Genomic DNA, 24794 nt, shown 5'->3' on the forward strand with positions numbered 1-24794 from the left:
GCAAGGTTGATAACTGCTCAGAATAAAGTTGAATGTATTTTTAATGTGCTTTGTTTATTATTCGTTCCTGGGATGTGGGTGAGGCTGACGAGGCCAGCATTTATTGCCCATCCCCAATTGACTTGGAGAAGGCGGTGGTGAGCCACCTTCTTGAACCTCTGCAGTCCTTGTGAATTGTTCGGGAAGGAGTTCAGAATTTTGACCCAGTAACGATGAAGGGACGGCCATATATTTCCAAGTCAGGATGGTTTGTGACTCGGAGGGAACGTGCAGGTGACTATGTTCCCATGGGCCTGTTGCCCGTGTCTTTCTAGGTGGTAGAGATTGCAGGTTTAGGAGGTGCTGCCGAAGAATCCTGGCGAGTTTCTACAGTGCATCTTGTAGATGGAACACACTGCAGCCACAGTGCGCTGGTGGTGGAGAATGAATGTTTAAGGTGGTGGAACAGGTGCCAATCAAGCAGGCAGCTTTGTCCTGGATATTGTGGAGCTTCTTGAATGTTGTTGGAGTTGCACTCATCAATGCAAGTGGAGAGTATTCCATCACACTCCTGACTTGTGCAAGGTAATGGCCTAGTTTGTCCTTTTGCTTTGTAGTAACAAATAACGGTGAATGCAAATAAACATTTGTCTGCAGCTCGCTTCGTGTGCGCCCCCTCACTGTTCCCCTGGGCTCTCGAGGCTGATTGTCCTGGTGCTGTCACGTGTCCTCCAGTGTGTTGGTCTCGTGTCATCGACAACAATTCAGCATTTCTGCTTTTAAAGCAAATGTTAGCAACATTGCGTCACTTGACCACCGGTCTATCGCATCGAAGTTACTTAATTTATGGTAATTGCTGCGAGTTAACAAAATGCAGACGAGGAGAAGCAAACGGTCAAAAACAAGTAAAGTGATGTCGGTGTGGATTTTTCCTCGGCTAGAAGAGTGAGGTTATTTTCATATTTAATATATGGTGAACAGGAATATGTAGTTATAAACTTACTGCCTTAGAGGAATGTGTTTTATACTTAGCACAATAATCTTTCCAAAAATCCGATATCCAGTTATATTGTTCGGCGAGCAGCCAATTTGATCAGCCAGCTGTCACACTTGGTTATCACAGTGCACCGACACACACTGACCAATTGCACCACACTGCAAAATGCCAAACTGCAAAAGGGTCCGCGTTGAGCCAGAAGATAAACGGAGAGGGAAAAAATACTTGCAAAGGAGGCTTTTTGGTGAGTGGTTTTCGCAAGTTTTCTTGCAACTAATTTAAGATTTAGTAATAACAGCTACATGAAGATTATTAGTTTGATGAACGCACTTTGAAGATTTTAAATCTCCAGAAGTTAATTGCCTTTCTTTAATTGTTACTTGTATTTTAAGACTGGTTTCTCCCAATAATTTTTTTTCTCAGGTCTGGTGTTGAATTTCATTAAGACGCCAAGGTGTCTGATTTATATCAGTGGGGCGCTGTCAATGTGGGTAAGCAAAAAAAAAGTTGATGTTTTACATTTGAAAACACAACAGATATACGATACCTTTTTGGTTTTGAGGTTTTTCTCATTTCTAAAATTATAAAACTTGCCCCAAGCTTATGAACATTTATATAAAATTGTAATTTGTGTGATTGCAGAAAATGTAGAACAATCTTGTTTTGTCCGTGTATAATGTACATTGGTTGCTCCAGATGGTGCTGCTTTTTACTATTGTTTTTAAAATTCCTATATGCAAAGGTACAACTTCACTTGTTGTACAAGTAGCACAGGGTATCATTAATCCCTATTCCACTAGTGCAGTATTTCCTTATCGGAATATAAAATAGAGCCATTTGTATGGAGGCAAACTACTCCTCTGAAGCCAGTGATCTATTTGGTTCTTGAGCTGTTCTATGTCATTGGACCCCAATCTGCATACAAGATGAACCTTTGTTACCTGCTCAGAAGAGCAAGTTTAAATCCGATTCAGCGCAGAGCGGGTAGGAAATCGGCAGGTAAAGAAGCATTTTAAATGCTCACCCACTCTCAGGGCCCAAGTTTCCACACGATAAAAAACGGGTGCCCCTTGGAGCCTAAAACGGCGGCGGAAAAAAATCGCGCGATTCTGGAGCCCCTGCAGCTCCTTGTCTGTTTGGCGTGGCGCCCAGGGGGCGGAGCCTACACTCGTGCCGAATTTGTAAATGCGATGGGGCGGGTACTATTTAAATTAGTTTTTTTCCTGCCGGCAACGCTGTGCGTTGGAGCGTTCGCGCACGCGCAGTGTGAAGGAAACATTGGCACTCAGCCATTTTTGTAGTTCTTTGTAGCTGTTCAGTTTTTGAAATTTTTTTAATAAAAGCACATTGCCATCAGCACATCAGCACTGAGAAGGCTGCAGGAAGCCCGGAATGGCTCCCCTCCCCGCCGTCTGGAACTGCTTCCTCCCCTGCGTTCGGTCAGTTGGTTCCCTCCCGCCCGCTGTCTGGAACGGCTTCCTTCCTCCCCCTCCCCCCCTGCGTTTGGTCGGTCGGTCGGTTCCCTCCCTCCCGCCGTCTGGAACGGCTTCCTCCCCCCCCTCCCCCTGCAGTCGGTTCCCTCCCTCCCGCCGTCTGGAACGGCTTCCTTCCCCCCGCGTTCGGGAACGGCTGCCTCGTTTTGTGAGGCTTGCTGCAGCATTCTCCCTGGCTGAAGCACTTTCACAGAGGTAGGAAGATGGTTTAATCTTTTCTTTGCTTATAAATTTTTATTCAGGTTGGATTTATTTGTATAATATTTGTATAAGTATAAATAAGGATTTATTGTAGAATTTAATGACTTCCCTTTCCCCCCCCCCCCCCCCCCCCGTCCCCCTCGTTCTGGACGCCTAATTTGTAACCTGCGCCTGATTTTTTAATGTGTGGAACAGGTTTTTTCAGTTCTACAAAAATCTTCACTTGCTCCATTCTAAGTTAGTTTGGAGTACGTTTTCACTGTGGAAACTTTCAAATCAGGCGTCAGTGGCTGGACATGCCCCCTTTTGAAGAAAAAATTCTGTTCCAAAGTGGAACTGTTCTACCTGACTAGAACTGCAGAAAAAAAAATGTGGAGAATTGCGATTTCTAAGATAGTCCGTTCTCCACCAGTTGCTCCTAAAAATCAGGCGCAAATCATGTGGAAACTTGAGCCCTCAGTTTCCACCAGTAGTATCTGGGAATTTAAATCATCTTACAAGTAAGTAAGTGAAAATGAGCAAGTGCTATCTGCTTATCCCACCTACAATTAAAAAATTAGCCCTGGCAAGATTTCAGGATTCTAGGCCTGTAACTCACTTAATATGTATATATGCACATAACTGATTTTAGAATCACAATGTTAAAACATCTACTGTCATTACGATCAATGAAGCCACGGTGCTTCTTTACTAAAAATGTATTGTATGCATTTGTTTTTTTGTGATTTTTAGTACTTTCACAACTGTTATTGTTCAGAATCTCATTTCTTGTTTTATCTTTCAGGGAGATCGCATGTGGCATTTTGCCATATCTGTCTTCTTGATTGAGCTGTATGGACATAATTTGCTATTAACTGCTGTGGTTGGTTTGGTCGTAGCGGGATCTGTGCTAGTTTTTGGTGCATTTGTTGGAGACTGGGTTGACAGGAATCCAAGAATTAAAGGTAACATGGCAGTATCTGTAATTACATACATATACATATTATAGAATCCAAAAAAGTACTGGGATAAACTGTTGTGATGTAGCTACCAAAATCATAAGCTGCAGCTTATTGCTATGTTAAATGTGGAAAAGCCTCTCTGACTACAATATTAAAACTGCTAACAAAATATCATGCGACTTTCTCAGAGGGAGCACCTAGTCCTGATGAATGGGCATATATTGTTGTAACATAATATCTGAAGAGGGATTCCTAAGGGAAGTGTGCTTATCCCTCCCACCCGCATCTCCTGCCCCCTTCCTCCTTTTCATGGATGACTTAACGATACTAATAGAAGTGATCTTGCTGATAGAATCAATAATTCTTTTGAGAAAGGTGAATGAAATTGTGACTATCTGTCTACAAGGATGCAAGCCTCTGACTAGAACTTTCCATCTCCTTGGTTTGGTCTGCCCTACTTGTTGCATTTGGCAGCATAAGTGTTCCACAGAGCCTGTACCCATCCAGTGATGGAATGTTGCTGTCCTGTTTGGCAGGTTGCAGAGAAATGCCCTCTCTTTCTTCAGGACTCCGTTAAGTTTGAAGTTAGTAAGTCTATTAAATGGAATGAAATTGCTTTACTGTATCCCAGAATCCATGCTGCACAACATTTGAGGTGTGACCAGGCTATAGGGTCTGCACAATGTAATGACAGGAGCAGGATCACACAAGTTGTTGGTGCTTATACCAGCATATATGTTCTTTTGATGGCATTCTTTTTGCACTTCAATCCTTTGTTTTCCTGAAGGCATTGACTCCTGCTGGAGTTATAACCCCATAGATGACAGAGTCCCTTCAGCACCACAATACCTGGACTTGTGCATAACACATGGTCACTTGACTGGTCGAAGGACTGTTATTGTCCATGGAACTAGACTTGTGCCTGAGTTACTGCCTTCTGGAAAAGAGAGGGGGAAGCAAATGGCAAGAAAATTAGACTTTTTAAAATCTCCATTTCAGAAAAGTTGATGACATTTTAATCCATTTTTGGTCTATTGTAGTTTTCAATTCAACTAAAATTGGATGAAAGACTGGAGGTTGAAACATTATCATATAGTCAAATGCCTAACATTGTTGAACATTTATCTGAATGCTTTGTTTTATGAAATTTCTACTTTTATCAGTAGAAACCAAACTCTGGTAGCAAACATAGGAACATAAGAAATTGGAGCAGGAGTAGGCCATTTGATTCCTCGAGCCTGTTCCGCCATTTAATAAGATCATGGCTGATCTGATCATGGATTCAGCTCCACTTCCCTGCCCGCTCTCATAACCCTTTATCGCTCAAAAATCTGTCTATCTCTGCCTTAAATATATTCAATGACCCAGCCTCCACAGCTCTCTGGGGCAGAGAATTCCACAGATTTACAATCCTCAGAGAAGAAATTCCTCCTCATCTCAGTTTCAAATGGGTGACCCCTTATCCCAAAATTATGCTCCCTAGTTCTAAATTCCGCTATGAGTGGAAATATCCTCTCTGCATCCACCTTGTCGAGCCCCCTCATTATCTTATGTTTCGATAAGATCACCTCTCATTCTTCTGAACTCCAATGAGTATTGGCCCAACCTACTCAGCATATCTTCCATAAGTCAACCCCCTCATCTCTGGAATCAACCTAGTGAACCTTCTCTGAACAGCCTCCAATGCAAGTATATCCTTCCTTAAATACGGAGACCAAAACTGTATGCAGTACTCTAGGTGTGGCCCCACCAATACCCTGTACAGTTGTAGCAGGACTTCTCTGCTTTTTTTATACTCCATCGCACTTGCAAAGGACAACATTCCATTTGTCTTCCTAATTACTTGCTGTACCTGCATACTAACATTTTGTGATTCATGCACAAGGATCCCCAGGTCCCTCTACTGCAGCACTTTCCAATTTTTCTCCATTTAAAAAATAATTTGCTTTTCTATTTTTCTGCCCAAGTGAATAACCTCACATTTTCCCACATTATACTCCATCTGCCAAATATTTGCCCACTCGTTTAGCAGATTTCTTGTGTCCACCTTACAATTTGCTCTCCCACCCATCTTTGTGTCATCAGCAAACTTGGCTACATTACACTTGGTCTCTTCATCCAAGTCATCAATATAGATTGTAAATAGTTGAGGTCCCAGCATCCCTGCAGCACCCCACTAGTTACTGTTTGCCAACCGAAAAATGACCCATTTATCCCGAGTCTCTGTTTTCTGTTAGTTAGCCAATTCTCTATCCATGCTAATATATTATCCTCAACCCCATGAACTTTTATATTGTGCAGTAACCTTTTATGTGGCACCTTATTGAATGCCTTCTGGAAATCCAAATGCACCACATCCACTGGTTCCCCCTTATACACCCTGCTCGTTACATCCTCAAAGAACCCAGCAAATTTGTCAAACATGATTTCCCTTTCATAAAACCATGCTGACTCTGCTTGATTGAATCATGCTTTTCCAAATGTCCTGCTACTGCTTCCTTAGTAATGGACTCCAGCATTTTCCCAAAGACAGATGTTAGGCTAACTGGTCTATAGTTTCCTGCTTTCTGTCTGCTTCCTTTTTTAAATAGGGGCATTAATTTGCGGTTTTCCAATCCGCTGGGACTTCCCCAGAATCCAGGGAATTTTGGTTGATTACAACCAATGCATCCACTATCTCTGCAGCCACTTCTCAAGACCCTAGATGTAAGGCATCAGGTCCAGGAGATTTGTCTGCCTTTAGTCCCATTATTTTACCGAGTACTACTTCTTTAGTGATAGTGATTGTACAGGGTATTAAGTTCCTCCCTCCCGATAGCCACTTGATTATCCACTATTGGGATGTTTTTAGTGTCTTCTACCATGAAGACAGATGCAAAATATTTGTTCAAAGTCCTGTTCCGCATTATTAATTCCCCAGTCTCATCCTCTAAGGGACCAACATTTACTTTAGCCACTCTTTTCCTTTTTATGTACCTGTAGAAACTCTTACTATCTGTTTTTATATTTTTGCTAGTTTGCTTTTATAATCTATCTTCCCTCTTTTTTTTTAAGTCGTTCTTTGCTGGCTTTTAAAAGTTTCCAAATCCTCTGGCCTCCTACTAGCGTGGGCCACCTTGTATGCCCTTGTTTTCAATTTGATACCATCCCTTATTTCCTTAGTTAACCACAGATGGTTATCCCTTCTCTTACAGTCTTTCCTTCTCATTGGAATATATTTTTGTTGGGAGTTATGAAATATCTCCTTAAATGTTAGCCACTGCTCATCAATCGTCCCACACTTTAATCTATTTTTCCAGTCCGCTTTAGCCAACTCTGCCTTCATACTTTGTAGTCTCCTTTGTTTAAGCTTAGGACACTGGTTTGAGATCCAACTTACTCACCCTCCAACTGAATTTGAAATTCAACCATGCTGTGGTCACTCATTCCTAGAGGATCCTTTATTCGGAGGTTGTTTATTAATCCTGTTTCATTATACAGTACCGTGTCTAAAATAGCCTGCTCCCTGGTTGGTTCCACAACGTACTGTTCAAGGAAACTATCCCGAATACATTCTATGAACTCTTCCTCAAGGCTACCCTGGCCAATTTGCTTTATACCAATCAATATGAAGGTTAAAATCGCCCATAATTATTGCCGTTCCTTTTTTACAAGCCTTCATTATTTCTTGATTTAAATGCCGTCCAACAGTGTAGCTACTGTTAGGGGGCCTACAAACTATGCCCACCAGTGACTTTTTTCCCTTATTATTCCTTATCTCCGCCCAAACTGATTCAAGATCTTGAGGTTTCTCACTAACTCACTGATCTCATCCTTTATTAACAGAGTACCCCACCTCCTTTCTGTCTGGCCTTCCGAATTGTCAAATACTCCTGAATATTTAGTTCCCAGCCATGGTCACCTTGCAACCACGTCTCTGTAATGTCTATCGGATCATACCCATTTGTGCCATCGACTCATCTAGTTTGTTACGAATGCTGCGTGCCATTATATTCACCAATAAATTCATGCTAACTGTTGGTGGGGGTGGGTAATTCCAGAAAGTACAAGAAATCAGAGGCCTGTGTTAATATACTTCAGATAAAACCTTTTTGCATAAATAATTTAAACTTAATGTATCCTTTATGAATCATATCTAGTTGCTCATGGATCCCTGTTTATTCAGAATGGTTCCGTCATTCTCTGCAGTATCATCCTGATTTTGGTATTTTCATACAAGAAATGGATTGAACAAACTTGGGATGGATGGCTCATTGTAAGTATCTGTTGAGCATGTTTTTAAAACACCAAACTAAACAAAACAGTGGCTGTGAAAACCTGTGAACTTACTGGTGGATTTAGGGTGGGCAGAGACCTTCAACAGCAGAAATTGGGATGACACCTGCTGATTCCAGGTCTCCACCCTATTGAGATTTCCTGGGAACAACAGTTGTTGCATATACACCCTTGCAACCTGACATTATAAATGGAGGCATGACTGCCAGCCTTGCCCCCAAGTGGCTGGGTCACCACCACATTATCTGGACCCCCCTCAATGTGCACCTTAACCATGTCAAAACTGAAGCAGACATCTGATAGCAAAATGCAAATTACCTGAACTCAGAAATCTGACCGGGTCGGGGAGACTCTTGGGCGCGTTGGAAGTCACGATCCACCATTGTTTCAGTAGCAGAATGTGATTGTGGGTTTTCAGGACCATCGTATCCATTTAATCCCATGTAACCAACTTAGTACTTAAAATGTAATTAATGTTAAAGTATTTTTGATGACCTAATTAATCTGTAATTGAGCTTGTTATGTGGTACTGATGTGTTTTTTTTAAAATAGAACTGTTGCATCTTCCTTTTTATTTTAATTGCAGTAAAAACATGCCCCATTAAAACAGAAGGACTGATTGAAGCACCACAATGACCCAACGAATATAAATTTTGCCAGAATTGAAGTTATAAATCAATATCTGTGAACTGTTCTGAATGTGCCATTTTAGTACATTCACCTCAGACCTTTTAACAGGTTTTCAGTGTGAGTGGAGGAAGTTCTCACTCAATATGTTGCCTGAGTTTTTGTTTTTGCATAATACCATCAAAGAATAAAAGTCACACAATAATATTCGCTTGTTCTGTGAATGTGGGCCTTGATCTACAGACCTTGTTGTGCTAAATCATCAAAATGAACAAAACAACTCCGAACATACAACATGCTTGACCACAATGGTAAAGCAATTTCATTTGAAATCTACACCAATGTTAATAGCAACAATAGATTGGCATGACCCCAACACTATTCCCCTGCCCCCGCCCCCCCCCCACCCCCTCAAAAGCAGAGGAAAACATTCCAGCCATTTCCCATTGACCGTAATAGAAATTCTGGAAATTGTTGGAAGAAAAGGGGTCAAATAGGCAATAAAACTGTACAACAGTTGACAACTCGGTACTGCAGTTGTTTCAGTTTTAAGGTGGTTATTAATGGGATTACTTTAAAACTATGCACAGAGAAAGAGAAACTGATTCTCAACTGATTATGTAGAATGGCAGTAAGGAGTCTAAGAAAAAATCTGATTCTTTCCACAGATGTAATCTGAAATAAAAAACATAGAAGAGTATGTTCTGGCAGTAGTGTTGGCAGACCAGCTAAAGACCATTTTATATGAATACATTGGCAGTCAACAGCAACACATCCCTTTTAACTAGAAGGACTTTTCACTGGATGAACAGATGACTGAAAAATACATTCTGCTAACAGTAATTCGCTCTGAGTTCGCAACCAAACAATAAAAAACAGAACACTTATTATGGTTGAGCACATTGCTTTGATGTTGATAAAGAACTTCAGAAATAAATATGAATGTTTAGCTTTCATACCTAAATTGGTACACATGTTTTCCTGTTTAAGAACTCAAGAGATTAGAAAAGTTACAATTTTTTAAAGTAGGGATTAAAGCTAAGATTAAATCCCGTAAAAAAATTTGTTATTGCATGTGTAAATGTATGTGTAGCATTTCTGTTATCTATTGTCCATTTGTTTAATGTAACTCACACAAGGTGGTCTGTTACATGGTGGTCATCGGTCTAGCAGATGCAGCAAACCTTGCAAGCACAGCTTTGACAGTTGCCATTCAGAGGGACTGGATTATTGTAATCACAGGATGCAACAGGAGTGGACTTGCTGGTAAGACAGCTCCAGAGAATCATGTGTGTTTGTATATTATCATGTAAAAAAATAAACTCCATGTGACCCTTGAAATCACTTGTATTGCTAAATGATAAACATAACTCGAGAGCAAATTTTGTTGTTCAGACAACGGTGCCAGGAAATGATGAAAAGCAATAACAAGTAACGATCAACTCACTTGGGAGTATTATTGTCAATTATTGCTCCTGTTTATAGCTTTGAGGAGAGGGAGTTGGAAAGGTAGAGAGGTTTAGGGTGGGTAATCCAGAGAGTGGAAGCGGCTGAAGGTACAGTATCTGGTGGTGGTGGGGGGTGGGGGGGTGCACATGGTGATGGAATCAGAGGAATGCAGTATTTGTGGGGAGGATGTAGAGCTGGAGGAGTTTTGAGTTCAGGAAGGGACAAGGCTATAGAGGGATTTAAAGCCAAGGACAGGAAATGTAATTATGAGGCATTGAATGACGGAGCCAATGTCGGTCAGCAAAGGAGGGGATGATAAGTCAATGGGTCTTGGTGCAGGATAGGATATATGCAGAAGAGTTTTGGACAAGTTGAATTTATGGACAGATGGGAGGCCAGCAAGGAAAGTATTGAAGTAATTGAGTCTGGAAGTGACAAAGGCAGAATCTTAAAATTAGAGCCATGCCATTCAGGAATGAAATCAGGAAGTACCTCATCACACAAAGAATAGTATAAATCTGAACTATCTCCCCCAGAAGGCTGTGGATGCTAGGTCAATTGAAGCTTTCAAGACTGAAATTGGTAGATTTTTCTTAGATATAGAAATAAAATTGGGTTTAGGTACAGAGCAACCATGATTTAATTGATTGGTGAAACGAGCTCAAGGAGCGGAACGGCTGCCTCCTGTTCATATGTTCCCATAAGGGTTTCAGTAGCAAATGGACTGAGGCAGGGTGGAGATGGTGTGAATGTTTGAGGGCACCATCCTCTTTACGTTCGATTGCCAGGGGTTAGCCTTTAAAGTTAGAATTAAAATGTTACTGCTGTGGCTTGAGCTACAGTAGTATGAATTATGAAATATAGCTGGGCCTTATCCATTTCTTTCAGTAGGTGCCTGGAAGAGAGATACTTTCTGTAGGATATTGAAATTACATTTCTGTTGCAGAATGAGCATACTGTTTGAAAAGGACAAAAATGTGGATATTTGCAAACTATTCTGAAGAGACTCTATTCAGCCTTGTTTAGGTTCATATTCCAGATTCAGTGCTCATTTCTATTCATTGATACTGTGCTCATCTAATTTATGCTGTAATTTGCAGAACAAAAATATTTTGGTTTATGTAGTACTGAACATTCACTGCTTGAGGCATACATACACAGTGCTGGTACAATTCCATTTTAATTATGATTAGATTTTTCTTTACAATATAACGGGAAAAAATTGTTGCATTCGTGGCCGGAATCTTTATGGGGGGGGGGATAGCAGGTCGCTATCCCGGATGTTCTTTTAGTGTGCTAGTCAGTGTGTTTTTAACTGAACTACTCCAATTGAATTAGTTATGTGGCTTTCCTGGCCAATTAAAGTGGAACGAGTCCGATGACTTCACAGATGGCTTTACTTCATCTTGCCTATTTAAAAGAGCATTGTACAAATGGAGGTGCTGAGCGGTTAGTGGGAGAGACAGTGATTGGTGTCAAAGGAAGAAAGTTCTTTGCTTCTAAAGGGCATAGAAATTAACTTTTGCCAAGAAATGGACAGTGTTTAGACTAAAAATGGTTAAGTAGCACCAGTTGAAAATCGTCAAGGCTGTGTACACAAAATTCATCCTCATTCCTCATTAAAATGATTGCAGTCATGATTCTTGTCTAAAAAAAAACCCAAGTTCATTGGTGTTCTACTGAAAAGATGCACCAATATCAGGGGCAATCTAAATGCAAGTAATGATTGCTTCAGGCTATTTGCACTACATAAAGGGGAGGTTCATTGATGCTGCAGCACCTCATTCTCAGCATTGTTGGGGGTCATCATCATCATCATAGACAGTCTCTCGAAACAAGGATGACTTGCTTCCACGCTAAAAAGGATGAGTACATGGGTGTTTCAATGAAGGACCTAATATTCCAGATCCTGAACTACATCTTGAAGAGTGGAAGATGCCTGTGCGTGAATTTTTTCAACGTGTGGTGACCGTTGCACGCCAGCCACACGGGCTTGACAGAGCTGGGTCTTGGTCCAGTGGCAAGGGTTATCCAAGACGACTGGAGACCAGCTCTGATGCACGGGTATCGCAGTGTGGGCTGGCCCATGCTGCCCCTGGCCCAGAAACTCACGCCTCTTCTGGGCCCCAATCACATCCCTCCACAGTCTCTCGCCACTTCTGCTGTATCTGCCCACGCTCCAATCACCGACCTGGACCTTGATGACATCAGTCTTCGCTGTCGTCGCAACTCGCGCTGCTCCCTGAAGTAGTATGCCTCCACTCTGCTCCCAGTCGCCGCACCTCCATTCCTTTTATTGCCCGGATCTGCCGCTGGTGTTCTCATGCATGTCGGGGCCTCCACGCTGCTCCCAAGCGCCGCACCTCCGCTCGTTTTATGGCCCCGATCTGCTGCTGGTGTTCTCACGCAGGTCGGGGCCTCCGCTACCTCAACAACCATAAGAAGGAGCACTTATTTACAAATCCAGATGGCAGATCGCCATGCCTCGGGGAGAGAACGCGGAGATTTTCCGATGAAGCTTTGGAAGCATTGGTTTTAGTGGTGGAGAGAAAGCGGGTGCTCCTGTACCCACCAACTGGCAGAAGGCCCCCGCCATAAGTCTGCCAGACTATGTGGAGGGAGGTGGCACACCATGTCACGGGCAGCACTGCGCTCCCCAGGACCCCCACACAGTGCAGGAAGAAGTTTAATGAGCTCCTACAGGTGGTCAGGGTGAGTGAAGGCTTCAACAAATGCTACATGCCACCATCTGTACCACAAGCTTCAGACACTGCTCAATGCACCACACCCCCAGTACTCACCCACCAACAATCTCTACCTAGTAACACACACCCACATCTGTGTGCGGCCGACTGCAAGATCCTGGAAATGTTTGCAAATCCCGGGAAGGAGCCTGAGGTGAAGAAGTTGAGGGCAATGGTGACTTTGACAGCCACTGTTAAGATGTGTCCACCAGGTCCACTTGGCAGTGGATTTTCCAGCAAGCTACAAATGTTTGCCATGACCTGACGTGATAGCCTGGGCCTCCTGAGGCACTGCTGTTCAGTCGTGACCAAGAAGCTCATCCTCTGCCTGTATACCATGTGTTGGAGGTATCTCCTCCAGCGATGTGCAAGTTGTTGAGGAGAAGACTGCTCCTGCTGCTGGTGTTGGTGCTGGGGCTGATCTTGTTCCGAATCTGAGGTTCTAGATGAAAGAGCATTTGCTGCACCTATGCTGATTTGATAGATGCCAGGTAAAGTGGAGATCAGAGACACAATCTTCCAATGTAGTGAGAGTGACTTCCGAGGTTGCAGAAATCACCTGAAAACTCCTGAAAGCAAAATCTCTGCACCAATGATATCAGCAAGAGTCTTTCCCTCTGGCAAGGAAGCAGGTGTGAGTATGTTATTATTTCAACTGTCAATTGTTGAACTCACTCAATAGCCGGTCATCTCATGCTGAGCTTTGACAGGCGAGTTTCAGGAAGCCCATGAATGCCATGCACAAGAAGTAAAAGCCTGTTAATCGGTTAACAAGCTCTTAAATGCTTGAATTAGATCGCCCATCTCTCCCGAGTGGGTCCCTGGCGCGCTGAGAAACGTGCCGGAATTAAAGGCAGAAGTCAGCGAGAAGAAGGCAGCTTGCTGACGCGCTGTCCATTTCAGCGCTTTTAACTGCCCACCTGCTTGCAAACCTACACTCATTTCAAAGGGAAAATTCCGGCCTATCTATCTAATTGTAGCCGAGACTATTGTGAGTGGATAATTGTGGTTTGTCTACTGCGATGAGTCCTAATAGTCTTGTGTTTCCTTCATCTGAAATTTGGTTATGCAAAATATCTAACTGCTGATAATTATAGTCCCTTTCCTACATTCATAGCAAGTAATTGGTCTGACTGATTATGTTAATGTTATGTACATAATAAATACCATTTGTAATGAAGGTGCTGCTATTAGTGAATTTATTTCTCAACAACATGTAATTGTTCTTGAAATATGCTGTGTATTATCATAGAATGTGTTTGTGCTTTATAAAACTGTGGAAATGAACAGTATTTCCTTTCAAATTGATCTCATCTAAATTACCAACATTGATAACAAGATGGAAAATCAAGTTCCCAGGATCTTGTAATTGTTGTGTGAATGAATTACATTAAATACGTCATCTAATTTTTTAAGGAAAAAAATCCTTAAATCCCTCTTGAATTCAGCCAATAGACCTGTGCCTCTCTCAGCATTCCCCGCGAGGCACCCGTGTTGCTGCCTTAAGAGCAGCAATTGCCACATCTTCCTCTCTCTGCCCTTCCTACCCAACATGCCCACTGGGAGATAATCTCACCAATCTCTTTTCCCTCCCAATTATCCCACCCACTGTTTCCCTCTTGGACTGTGCTGCAGATCAATAATCACCGTCTCTCTTGACATTGGTCTACAGAATGTCTGTTAACTTGGGAACAAGGACCTTGACATCCACAATCATTACATTGACATCCTGGCTTTGATAGAAACTTTGCTCGTGGGTAGCAATACATGTCTTACTGAAACCTCCCTGTCTGGTTATACTTTTGACAATCTGCCATGCAAATCACCTTGGTCTCTTTCCCCCTCCGCGCAACTCCTCTGGCACCTTCTCCTTCTTCAAGTACTTCATCTTGTTCCATTCCATTTTGCTTCTCCTTCAAAATGCGTGTTGTGTACAATTCACTGAGATATCCTCACTCCTTTCCAGCCTCCGCATTGAGCAGCTCCTCATCCTCAATGATTTCAATCTCCATCTCAACTTTCCCCCTCACTGCCCTCCTGACCTCTCTTAACTTCTCCCTCCATTTAAACTCACTTGCCCATATACACACTGTCACCTTGCATGGCCTCTCACTCTCATTGTCTCGATCACAGACAAGGCCATATACGATCACTTAATTGTATCCCTCACCACCCTTGTATCCCTACCTACTTCCAGCCCAATCTATTTCCAGCCCATGTCCTCCTTCATCTGTCCCTGGAAAGAACTCTCCCCAAAATCATTTATTTCACTTGAATTTATTTTTCCTCCGTAGAATAAACATTGCTTGTGACTAGTTATTAAAATATTGGTCCGTATTTTGCTGCGATAATAAGTGAGGCTATCAGCGTTGCCATTATTACAGGGTAAATCTGACAGCAACTTCTGCCATCTATGCATGTGCAGTTAAATGCAAAATTCCAGACGTTTTTGTCAGAGAATATCCTGCTCCTCCACAGGGTGGCTGCTGAAGTCTTCGCCGATAGATTCGGCACTGAAATCACTAGTGGCGTAAATTTAGGGTACTTACCCACTAGTTCCATACTAAATATGGCTGAAAAAGTTAGGGATGGTGCATTTAGGAATAAGTAAGTTTTTACCAGTGTAATATGTGATAATTACTGCTGAACAATCTCTGGCCATGAAAAAATAATTTTACAAGCGTGGAGTCTCATTTCCTCAGAAGTAACTTAATGTTGCAGAAAGTTTTTTGTTTTTTATCTCGCTCCCTTAATTCCATCTATATTTTGCAATCTTTATTTCGCTTCCTGTAAATGATTTAAATGTAATTTATATTTCTTGTTTTTTGCTTCCTGGTTTGCAGTCTGTGTGTCTAATTAAGGGAATGGTTACTTCAATCTGATTATTTGAAGCGCCTAGCTGTTGCTTGTCCTGTTCAGATCCCCTGTAAAGGCTGTCGCACTGAAACAGAGGCCGGATTAGTGGAAATCCTCTCTGATAAACCCACAAAAAGTCTCTGAGCAACAGTATGCAAGGTGAGCGGTGAAAGCTGTTCCTTTGCCGCTGAAAGCAAAATCCAGTTCAAAATATTGCTGGGTATTTATTCCAAACTTTACTTTGTCTTTTAAATTAGAATTTGAACATCTTAAAATTATTGACTTATCAAAGACTGAAATTAATTGCAGAAAAATCTGATGTGATAGAATCTGATGTGACAGTGCAGAGTGTAAACTGTGTTCATTTAGTTTGATAACCTGAATTATCCTAAATATAAGGCTAGTATTATCCTACACTAATTTAGTATATTCATTACAGATGTGAATGCTGCTATGAGAAGAATAGACCAAGTTGTCAACGTCTTGGCTACAGTAACTGTGGGCCAGATCATGACTTCAGCATCGAATGTAGTTGGTTGTGTCTTCATTCTGGGCTGGACCTTAATTTCACTGCTGGTTGAATTTATTTGTCTATCAAAAGTTTACAGAATGGTGCCTGCTCTTGCATTCAAGGCTGGACCAGAACGGTATGAAGAACAGCTTAACTATTTCGAAAGAATGAGAGAGACTACAAGCACAAAAGGTAAAAGGTCATTTATCTAATTTGCTGTTTATGTGACCTTGCTGTGTGTGCATATTGGCTGCTATATTTGTCTACAAAACAACAGTGACTACACATCAAAAGTAATTCAATGACTTAAATGCTTTGGGACATCTTGAAGACGTGAAAAGCGCAATAAAGAAAAGTAAGTTCTTTATTTTTTGATCAATCAATCAATCTGAACCACTTTTCATTTTGAATGATCTGTTCTGGCTTGTTGTAGACATGAGAAACACTATGGGTTAGAAATTGCAATGTGTGTCTCACACTTTCGATGTCCAGAATGGATGCCACGAAGTTGAATTCTGCAGCGGGACATTCTGCACTGTCTGTGTTGTCCCTCCTCCTTCGCCCAGAGATGCTGAGGAGATTGACTGCAGATTGAACCTGGAACTTTGGGCTGTACGGTGCATTTCCACACTAGGCACTACACTTCTGAACTGAACCATTGGGGTTGTATTTACCATTAAACACAAATTAATATTCATTGCATTTTGGGTCATTCTAAATTCACTTGCCACGCAGTTTGCCATTGGTCTTTTCTGTTAGGAATAAAATATTTCTGTGTCGGTAGTTTTTAAAACATGTTGAGCAAGACAGCTTGAAAGAAATGGGAAGTTTGGCTACATAACAGTATATTAGATTATTTAATTTTATGTTCATAGATGTTCAGCGGTTCTCCAAGCATGGATGTAACAGCAAATCAGAAATAACTCCAAATTCCTCCTCGGATTCAGATCAGAATGTGAAGTTATCTGCTCAGCAAAACTTTCTGGGGTTTTATACTGCTCTACGAAGGATACAGAGGATGCTGTACATCAGCAAAATCGGTTGGAAAGCATACTACCAGCAGTCGGTTTTCCTAGCTGGAATGAGCTTAGCGTTTCTGTACACCACAGTTTTGGGATTTGACTGTATCACCACAGGGTATGCCTATACACAAGGCATAAGTGGCTCTCTTCTTAGCCTTCTCATTGGCATTTCTACCATTGTTGGACTATTGGGCACTGTTTTGTTCATTTTGTTACGAAAATGTTACGGCCTGGTCTCTACAGGAGTCATATCCAGTTGCCTGCACTTAAGCTGTTTGTTACTTTGTGTGTTTTCTGTTTTTGCACCTGGCAGTCCCTTGGATGTGAGCACCATTCTGATATCTCCACATACTAATGTTTCACTAGCGAACTGGACTGTTCCAGACACAGAGATGAATCAATTGCATTCCTACCTCCTGAGCACAAATATGAATCAGCCATTGCTGTCGGATCGCTCTTCTATTCACTGGACAAATAACACCTTGCTGTATGACAGTCTCCCAGCTGGGAATTATCCAGATTCCTACATCTCCATCAGTTTACTTTTTTCTGGTGTTATATCAGCAAGAATTGGTGAGTTTGTGAAATAACAATGTGTTAATGAAGCATTTAGCACTTGATTTTTTTTTTAAACTTTCTTTTCGGTTCTTTTTTTTGTTCCCCTCTCCTTGACCTGAGTACTGTCCTGGCCTGAAAAATGAGCTGATTGTCTTCCAGTCCTCTACCAATGCCACTTTACAACTGGTTATAGTGTCATATGCAAGAGCCCCACCTCTATGTATAAATAACTAGTCTTATGTTCACCATCTCCTTTTAGGATGGCCTAGCAAAGATTAGAATGTTGACCATGTTGGAAATTGCAGTCATAAAACCACGCCTTGCTGCTCTGGGACTTTTTTTGCCAATTTTCTCCCCTCTTGCATGTCTTCGCCGCCCCCTGACCATGCTGATTCCTTGCTGGTCTACTGCTTTGTTGGTGCTGATCCCTCTTCTTCCTGGTCAATTATTGGCTCCAAGCGAGAAAGGAAGAAACATTTATGTAAATACCTATTTTCCTTAAATATACATAATTGTGTGTTTATGTATGTTTGTGTGCAACTGCGTATATAATTGAAAGTCTTGCATGCAACATGTCACACATTAAATGTGTAGGGTAGCACATTCTGTCCACAACAGAAAATAATTACATATTGTATTTTTCTGTTTAAGTAAGAAACTTAACCATACTGACTTACTGAAATCGAGATCAGGAAAGGTTCCACAGAAAAGCAGCCAACTCAAATGCTGCAATTTGAATCAACTACATTAAAAAAAAATTAAGCAAAGTGGTTCCAGCTGCAGTGGTAGTGGGGGAAGATGGTGGAGGAAGGAGCAGAGAAGCAAAAATAAATAAAATGTATGCATTTTATAAATGCTGAATCCACCATAAGAGGTCGGGCTAAATAAAATGCATAATGTAGATGACTAAGACTAAGAGGTTTGAGGAGGAAAGAAATACAATTATTTGCAACTTAAGCAACTTTTCTAATCGTATTACAAATATTATAACCATGATATACTGATCTTTCAGTATCAGCAACGTGTGAATTATTTTTTTTCCGCATGCCAGGTGTATGATATATTGCTTCAGTAAGTTTGCTGTATTACATAGATGGGCAACCCACTGTTGTCACATTTAGGTTGCTACTGGACCAGGATTAAGCATCGGCAACTGCAGCCTAGCTCCTAAACTACTTGTGAGCAATGCCTTGGGTGATCTATATGTAACCATATAGAGAGAGAGATGAGGAGTCAGAATTTGCCTTTTTTATCGCTAGTACCTGTAGGCTTGCACCTCCGGCTAGAGACACAAATAACTAAATATTCAGCACATCTACATAAAATCAAATTCTGCTGTTTTATTACATGGGATCTATAGAAATTTTCCACAAGGGTGTGTGCAGAAGCAGATAAGAGAATACTCTCCAATTTGCTTCCCTCCTTGTTTGGTGTTGCCTTGCCTCTGCTACATACCTCTCCAGTGTAGCATAGCTGAAATGAGGATATGGGAGAGCAAGATAACAAATTAATATCCATCATTCCATGGCACAGTACATTGAAATGGCACTAATGCATCATATCACTGTGCTACCTGGCTACAGCACTCTATTTTTGGACATTAGAAAGTGCACAAGATTGATACCACGTCTGATTTTCTCTCCCTGTGGGAAAATACTTTGGCACTACTTGGCCTGACTAACATCAGGAATTCTGGGGAATAACAGCTATGCATCCATACTGAAGATCCCTCACAGTAATAATTTTAATAAATTATGTTGGATTAACAAAAGGAAAAATAATTTTCAATTGGATCAAATTGATTTTTTTCAGACTAATGTGGCATTTTAAATATATTTTCTAAACACATCATTGTGTACAACATGATGTACGATATCATGTGATCCTACATTCATATCCCAGGAAACGACATTAAAACAATGATGTTCATTGATACAAATTATGAAAACTATTCAGTGCTATTTTTTGGAGATGTGTTCTGACATGAAAAATGGTTTTGGTTCAGTCTTAGTAACCAGTACTAAAACAGTTTTAAAAGATAATTTGGCTGGTAATGACATTGGATTACAGAGGAAATAAGTTAACAGCCTTGAAATTTAGGTCGGCATGAAGCTTAATGGCAGCAACATGTCTGTGATAGAGGCCAGCAAAGGCGGGACTGCTGCATCGTGTTTGCTTATCATCCATTTCCCAACACTTATAAAATTGAAGGACGAATGATAATTCATTTTATTTGTGTGCTAGGCAGTTGATGGCATATTGGGTACAGAAGAGGGATGTGCTCCATATTGTAGCTGTAAGAAATCTCTGGCAGAATGTATTTTGTCTCACTTACATGGAATAAGCTTTACTGGAGAGGCTTCAGTAAGAAAATTGGGGGGATGATTTTAACTTTGGCGATATTGGATTGGCTACCTGTTATGCCTTCTCGTGAAGTCAATGGAAAGGAAAATTAGGTGAGGTGTATAAGGCATAGCCGATCCAATATCGCCCGCTTTACACTATCGGCAAAAGTTAAAATTTCTCCCTTGCAGTCCTTATTTGAAAGGTGAATTTGTTTCAGTTTTTCCCATGCTAGGGTTTTTGTGCACTATGCAGACTGCATTCATTGTACTGAACTTGACAAAGGAGAAAAAGCATCAGCGGTAAGGGGTAGCCAGTGATGCCAGGTTCCTTGTGTGGTTTATTATCATGCCTCATTCTATTACACAAGTCTTTCATACTCGCTACAGCTACCTGACAATGACAAAAGTGATGTGCCTCAGACGGTTGAGATTTAGCGTGGAGGCTGTGCCATCTCCTTCAGGAAGGTCTTTGGACAACGTGCAATGTCTGTACAGTCAGTGGTTGCTAAAGACAGTTTTAATATGTTGGACTCCTTACAGGCCAGCACTGGAGATATTTGCAGTGTCAATTAGTTTTCTGCTCAGAGATGTATCATGGAGATCACAGTTGCATTATTCAGCAGGACCAATGTCTTCATCACTTTGGTTACTGACCAAAGCAGCAGCAGCAGCAACATAATTCTACAGAAATGCTGGTTTTCTTAAGAGTCCGGAGGGCCATTGTTTACACCCATACTGCCTTTTGGGCCTCTATGCACAATACTGTTCCCTATATGACCAACAGCACAGAATAATAGTTGCTTCCCTGCACCTGATGTTATGCCTTATTTTAAGGCACCTTTATTTAAGGAGGAATAAAGAGTGGAAGGATGGCACCAGGAAGCCCAAGGCTACCCTATGCAGTTGTGGCTCATGACGCCCCTGCACTAAAACAGAGTAGTGTAGGTACATTGAAGCTTATTCTACAACCAGATTTATCAAACACACCATTCATATCTTGAAGCATTGCTTTACATATCTGGGCTGATCAGTGGCAACCTTGCAGTATAACATCCCAGGGATCTTGAATAACTCTTCTGTGTTGCATAACCACCCTGAGAGGATGCCTATGCATGAGAAGTGAAAAGCAATGGCAAACACCAATGGGGAATTGGCAGCTGTACCAGCAATGCAGCAATTAAATCATTATTTCTTGAATGGAGAAACCAACATTTTCATACACATTCCTTTTGATGCCATCTTATATTTTAACCAGTGACAAATGAATATTCAGTACAATATTAAAGTCAAGTGCAGGGCATTAATTTTCACTTATTTAACTGGCGAGTTTGCAGCATGAGTTGGTTTGGTGTTAGGTATTAGATGTGTGACATCTAATTTACCACTCTTTTGAAGTAAGCTGCTTTGGAAGGAGTAAGTGCTTTCTGGCTGAAGGATTTCACTGGCAGCTTGTTAGGATTCTGGTGGCCCTTGGCCTCTGGGCTGTGCATTTTGAAAGCTCTACATGTCTGTAATCCTAGGGTTTCCAACCCTCCAGGATTGTCCTGCAGTCTCCAGGACTTATAGATTACTATCCTGGACACTGCTGCAAACAGCCTGTGAGAAAAACCGTAGGGACATTTTTTTAAAAGTGTACTTTTTAAATGTTCTTTTAATAGTTGTCTATTAGTTATAAAGATATGGGGAGGGTAGCTATTTGGCGAGGCGGTTGGAGACAGGCGGTCATGTGATGAAGTCAGTGGAAAAGAGTATCAGATGAGGCATAAAATGGGCAGCCGATTCACTATCACCGGTTTTTGACCAGCGATAAAAGTTAAAATTACCCTCAGCCAATCATCATGCTTCATATGTTTGTCTTTTTGAAAATGTGTGTGTGATCTGTGAATATTGTGCTGCTTAATGGTTGAATGCATAAACGGATTTTGCCATAAACGGATGTTGCCATAAATGGATGTATTTGTTTAAACAAAATGTATTCAGTACACATTAACTTGGCTTTGAGCAAACAGATTTTGAAAGTACATTGCGTTTTTTCCCCTTTCAATTTGGACAATTTCTTCAAATTCCACATCTATGAATAAGGAACATTTGAAATACAGACTCATGTACAAAATTAGAATAAATAATTGTCTAGGTAAAAAAATAAAAATAAAACATCAAACATAAATTTATATCAGCCGGAACCTGAAGACATACTGATAGGTTTTTAGGAAGATGCATTGTGATAGTGATAGCGGTTGAAGTAGTTGAATGATGTATTTTAATTATATTTGCTTTCATGGAATTATAGAGGAACTGCATGGCTACCAATGGCAATGATTTCTGCTGCTTATGACGTGCTTCACAGTTACCCACTAAGAGTGTATGGACAAAAATAAAAGTGAAATGATTAGGGTCACGTTCTTGGTTGAAGTGATGTATACTAAACATGGGATTAAATGTGTGATTAATTGTACTCAGCAAGTTGTGCAATATTGGATCATGCAAGCAATCTGTTCTACTAGTTGATAACAATCAATTTACCTAGAACAGGATTACAAACCTGTGTTTCTCTTTTAGGTCTATGGGCTTTTGACCTGACCGTGACTCAACTTCTACAGGAGAATATCCCAGAATGCCAGCGAGGAATTGTAAATGGTGTACAGAGTTCAATGAACTATTTGATGGATCTGCTTCATTTCATTATGGTCATGGTTGCACCCAATCCTCAACATTTTGGGATCTTGGTTATTATCTCGGTTACCTTTGTAATGGCCGGGCACACAATGTATTTTATATATACAAAAAGAAGTAATGACAGATGCTTCTAGAGCACGATAGAAAAGCAAAAAGAACTAGTAAATTGGAAAATGCTGAATTTCTCCAAACATCACAGGATGCACACAGAAGCACGGTTCATCTGAGACTTCACTGATTACCAATCCAGAATGCACTTTTGTGCAGCTTTGCTAGAAGAAAATGGCAATTCTTTAACTCCTTATTGTGACACAGCAGATTCTTAGTCAACTACTGCCCAACTTCCTCCACTGATGTCAGAATATAAACGCAACTATTTAACTGTACGTAACAAAGGTTTACGCAAAAAAGTATTTACAGCACATCCTAAAAAATAAACGATTTAGATATTTATAAATGGGCCTGTAGAGATTGAAGGAACTTTATATATGGACTTCAGACTGCTGAAAACAAAACTACAGTATTTCAAAAACTCAACTGTTCCAGCCTATCGGGAAGATACCTAATTGGGTCACATTGACTACAATTTGTGCTTTCATAAGTTGCATAGTCTTAGATAAAATGTAAAGACAATTCAGCTCTTTTCTGGTAATTTGATTATACCGCAAATGAAAACATGCAGGATGAGGGACATTGATGGTGGGACAGAAATGAATAACTGCACTAACTCACAACTACATTTTAGGAAATTTGCCTTGCTCCATTGGTAATCTGAAGAAAATTGTGGTTGTGGGTATTTTGAATTAAAAATATAATTTGTCGGACCTCATTTTTGACAAAAATGCAGTTGGAGACTTACCCGCTGTTCTCTCACCTTGATCATGCCGACTGCAATTTTAATTTGCAAGTGCCAAGGATACTCACGTGAATTCGGAGCAGTCATTTAAAAAAAAATCCAGGTTGGATCCTGGTTGCATCAGTAGCTGGAACCAGAAGAGATTCAGCAAGATAGGTTTACTTAACTCTTTTGTCATTTGCTTGTGGGCTAGGCGCAGCAGAAGTGAACCTTCAGACCCCACCGGGAAACTTTGAGCTGCCCCTCTCACGGGCTCTCCTGACCGTGATCGTATCTGGACCCTCCCCATACCACCCACTCAGTGGCAGGGATTGTTATTTCTGGTTCCTGATGGCATCCTCCTGCCGTCCGATTTTAACGGTCAAATTGTCGCTTCCTGTTGACTTCCTAGCCGGCATGTTACTGAGGCCTGACCATCAGAATCGGATGGGTTCCGGCTGTTGATCCCGGACGAGTTGGCCATTCATTCGGCCGCGCTCCCGCCCAGGAGTTAAAATTAGCCTCAATGTTAATTTGGGCACCAAGTTTTAAGGTCTTATGCCAAAGGTTGTAATGTTGCAAACTCTGAATCTCCCAGGGCAGTCTGGGGAGTGAAGTCTTACCGACACTGGTCTCGAGTCCTATAAATCAAACATGGAACAATCGGGTTGTTCATCCAGTGCATTCTGTAGGAAAGCTGGGTTTTGATATCCTGACAAATATATGCCAAGGAACGAGTCACATTCTTAATTCCTACCTTTAATTCCTGACTAAGGAATTGTCTGGGATTGTTCCTGCCAGCTCAGCCTAGGGCCGGGTGGTACCTGACTCGGCAACTGAACTGTTTTATGTTTAACTCCGTGGGATCAAAATTAATTTAATTTACTAACCTTCGGTTACCCTCCAGCTGCTGAGTGAGTGCCAAATTATCAAGGAAGAAGTCATGCATTAAACACTATTGGTTATAAAGCACAAGTTAAAGTTGGATACACACATGCTTAATTGACAACCCTATATATAATCAGGGTTATACAGCAGTTGAGCACAAATTATTAATGGGCTAATTACCGAACAAAATGAGAAGCAACGGTTATGTACAACAGGCAATTTAGTGTATCACTGTAAATCAGCACAAATGGTTGCCAAGCATTAACTATAGGGGTGACCAGAATCTGAGATTCTAAATTGGTGTAATTCCTGAGTTGGTAACAGCTTTGAATAGCCAGTCTATTAAATAGACCAGGTCTGCATGTGATTAACGATGTTCAGAGTTTTCACAATTCCC

General features: G+C 41.1%; 1 protein-coding gene across 3 annotated transcripts; it reads left to right on the forward strand.

Annotated features, from left to right (window-relative positions):
* The first annotated feature begins 728 nt into the window (after positions 1-728).
* On the forward strand, positions 729-23490 carry LOC139264455 (ferroportin). 3 transcript variants are annotated; one of them, XM_070880962.1, is made up of 8 exons: positions 729-1220; positions 1400-1467; positions 3455-3614; positions 7751-7866; positions 9653-9779; positions 16002-16265; positions 16949-17668; positions 22558-23490. In XM_070880962.1, exons 1-8 carry the CDS (start codon positions 1142-1144, stop codon positions 22806-22808), a joined length of 1785 nt encoding a protein of 594 aa, XP_070737063.1. In that variant the 5' UTR covers positions 729-1141; the 3' UTR covers positions 22809-23490. The 3 variants fall into 3 exon arrangements, with proteins under 3 accessions (XP_070737063.1, XP_070737064.1, XP_070737065.1); XM_070880963.1 differs by having other exon boundaries at positions 729-924; XM_070880964.1 differs by having other exon boundaries at positions 729-924; positions 1400-1463.
* The last annotated feature ends 1304 nt before the right edge of the window (positions 23491-24794 follow it).

Source organism: Pristiophorus japonicus, chromosome 5 (assembly GCF_044704955.1).
Source record: "Pristiophorus japonicus isolate sPriJap1 chromosome 5, sPriJap1.hap1, whole genome shotgun sequence".
In the NCBI taxonomy this organism is placed as follows: domain Eukaryota; kingdom Metazoa; phylum Chordata; class Chondrichthyes; family Pristiophoridae; genus Pristiophorus; species Pristiophorus japonicus.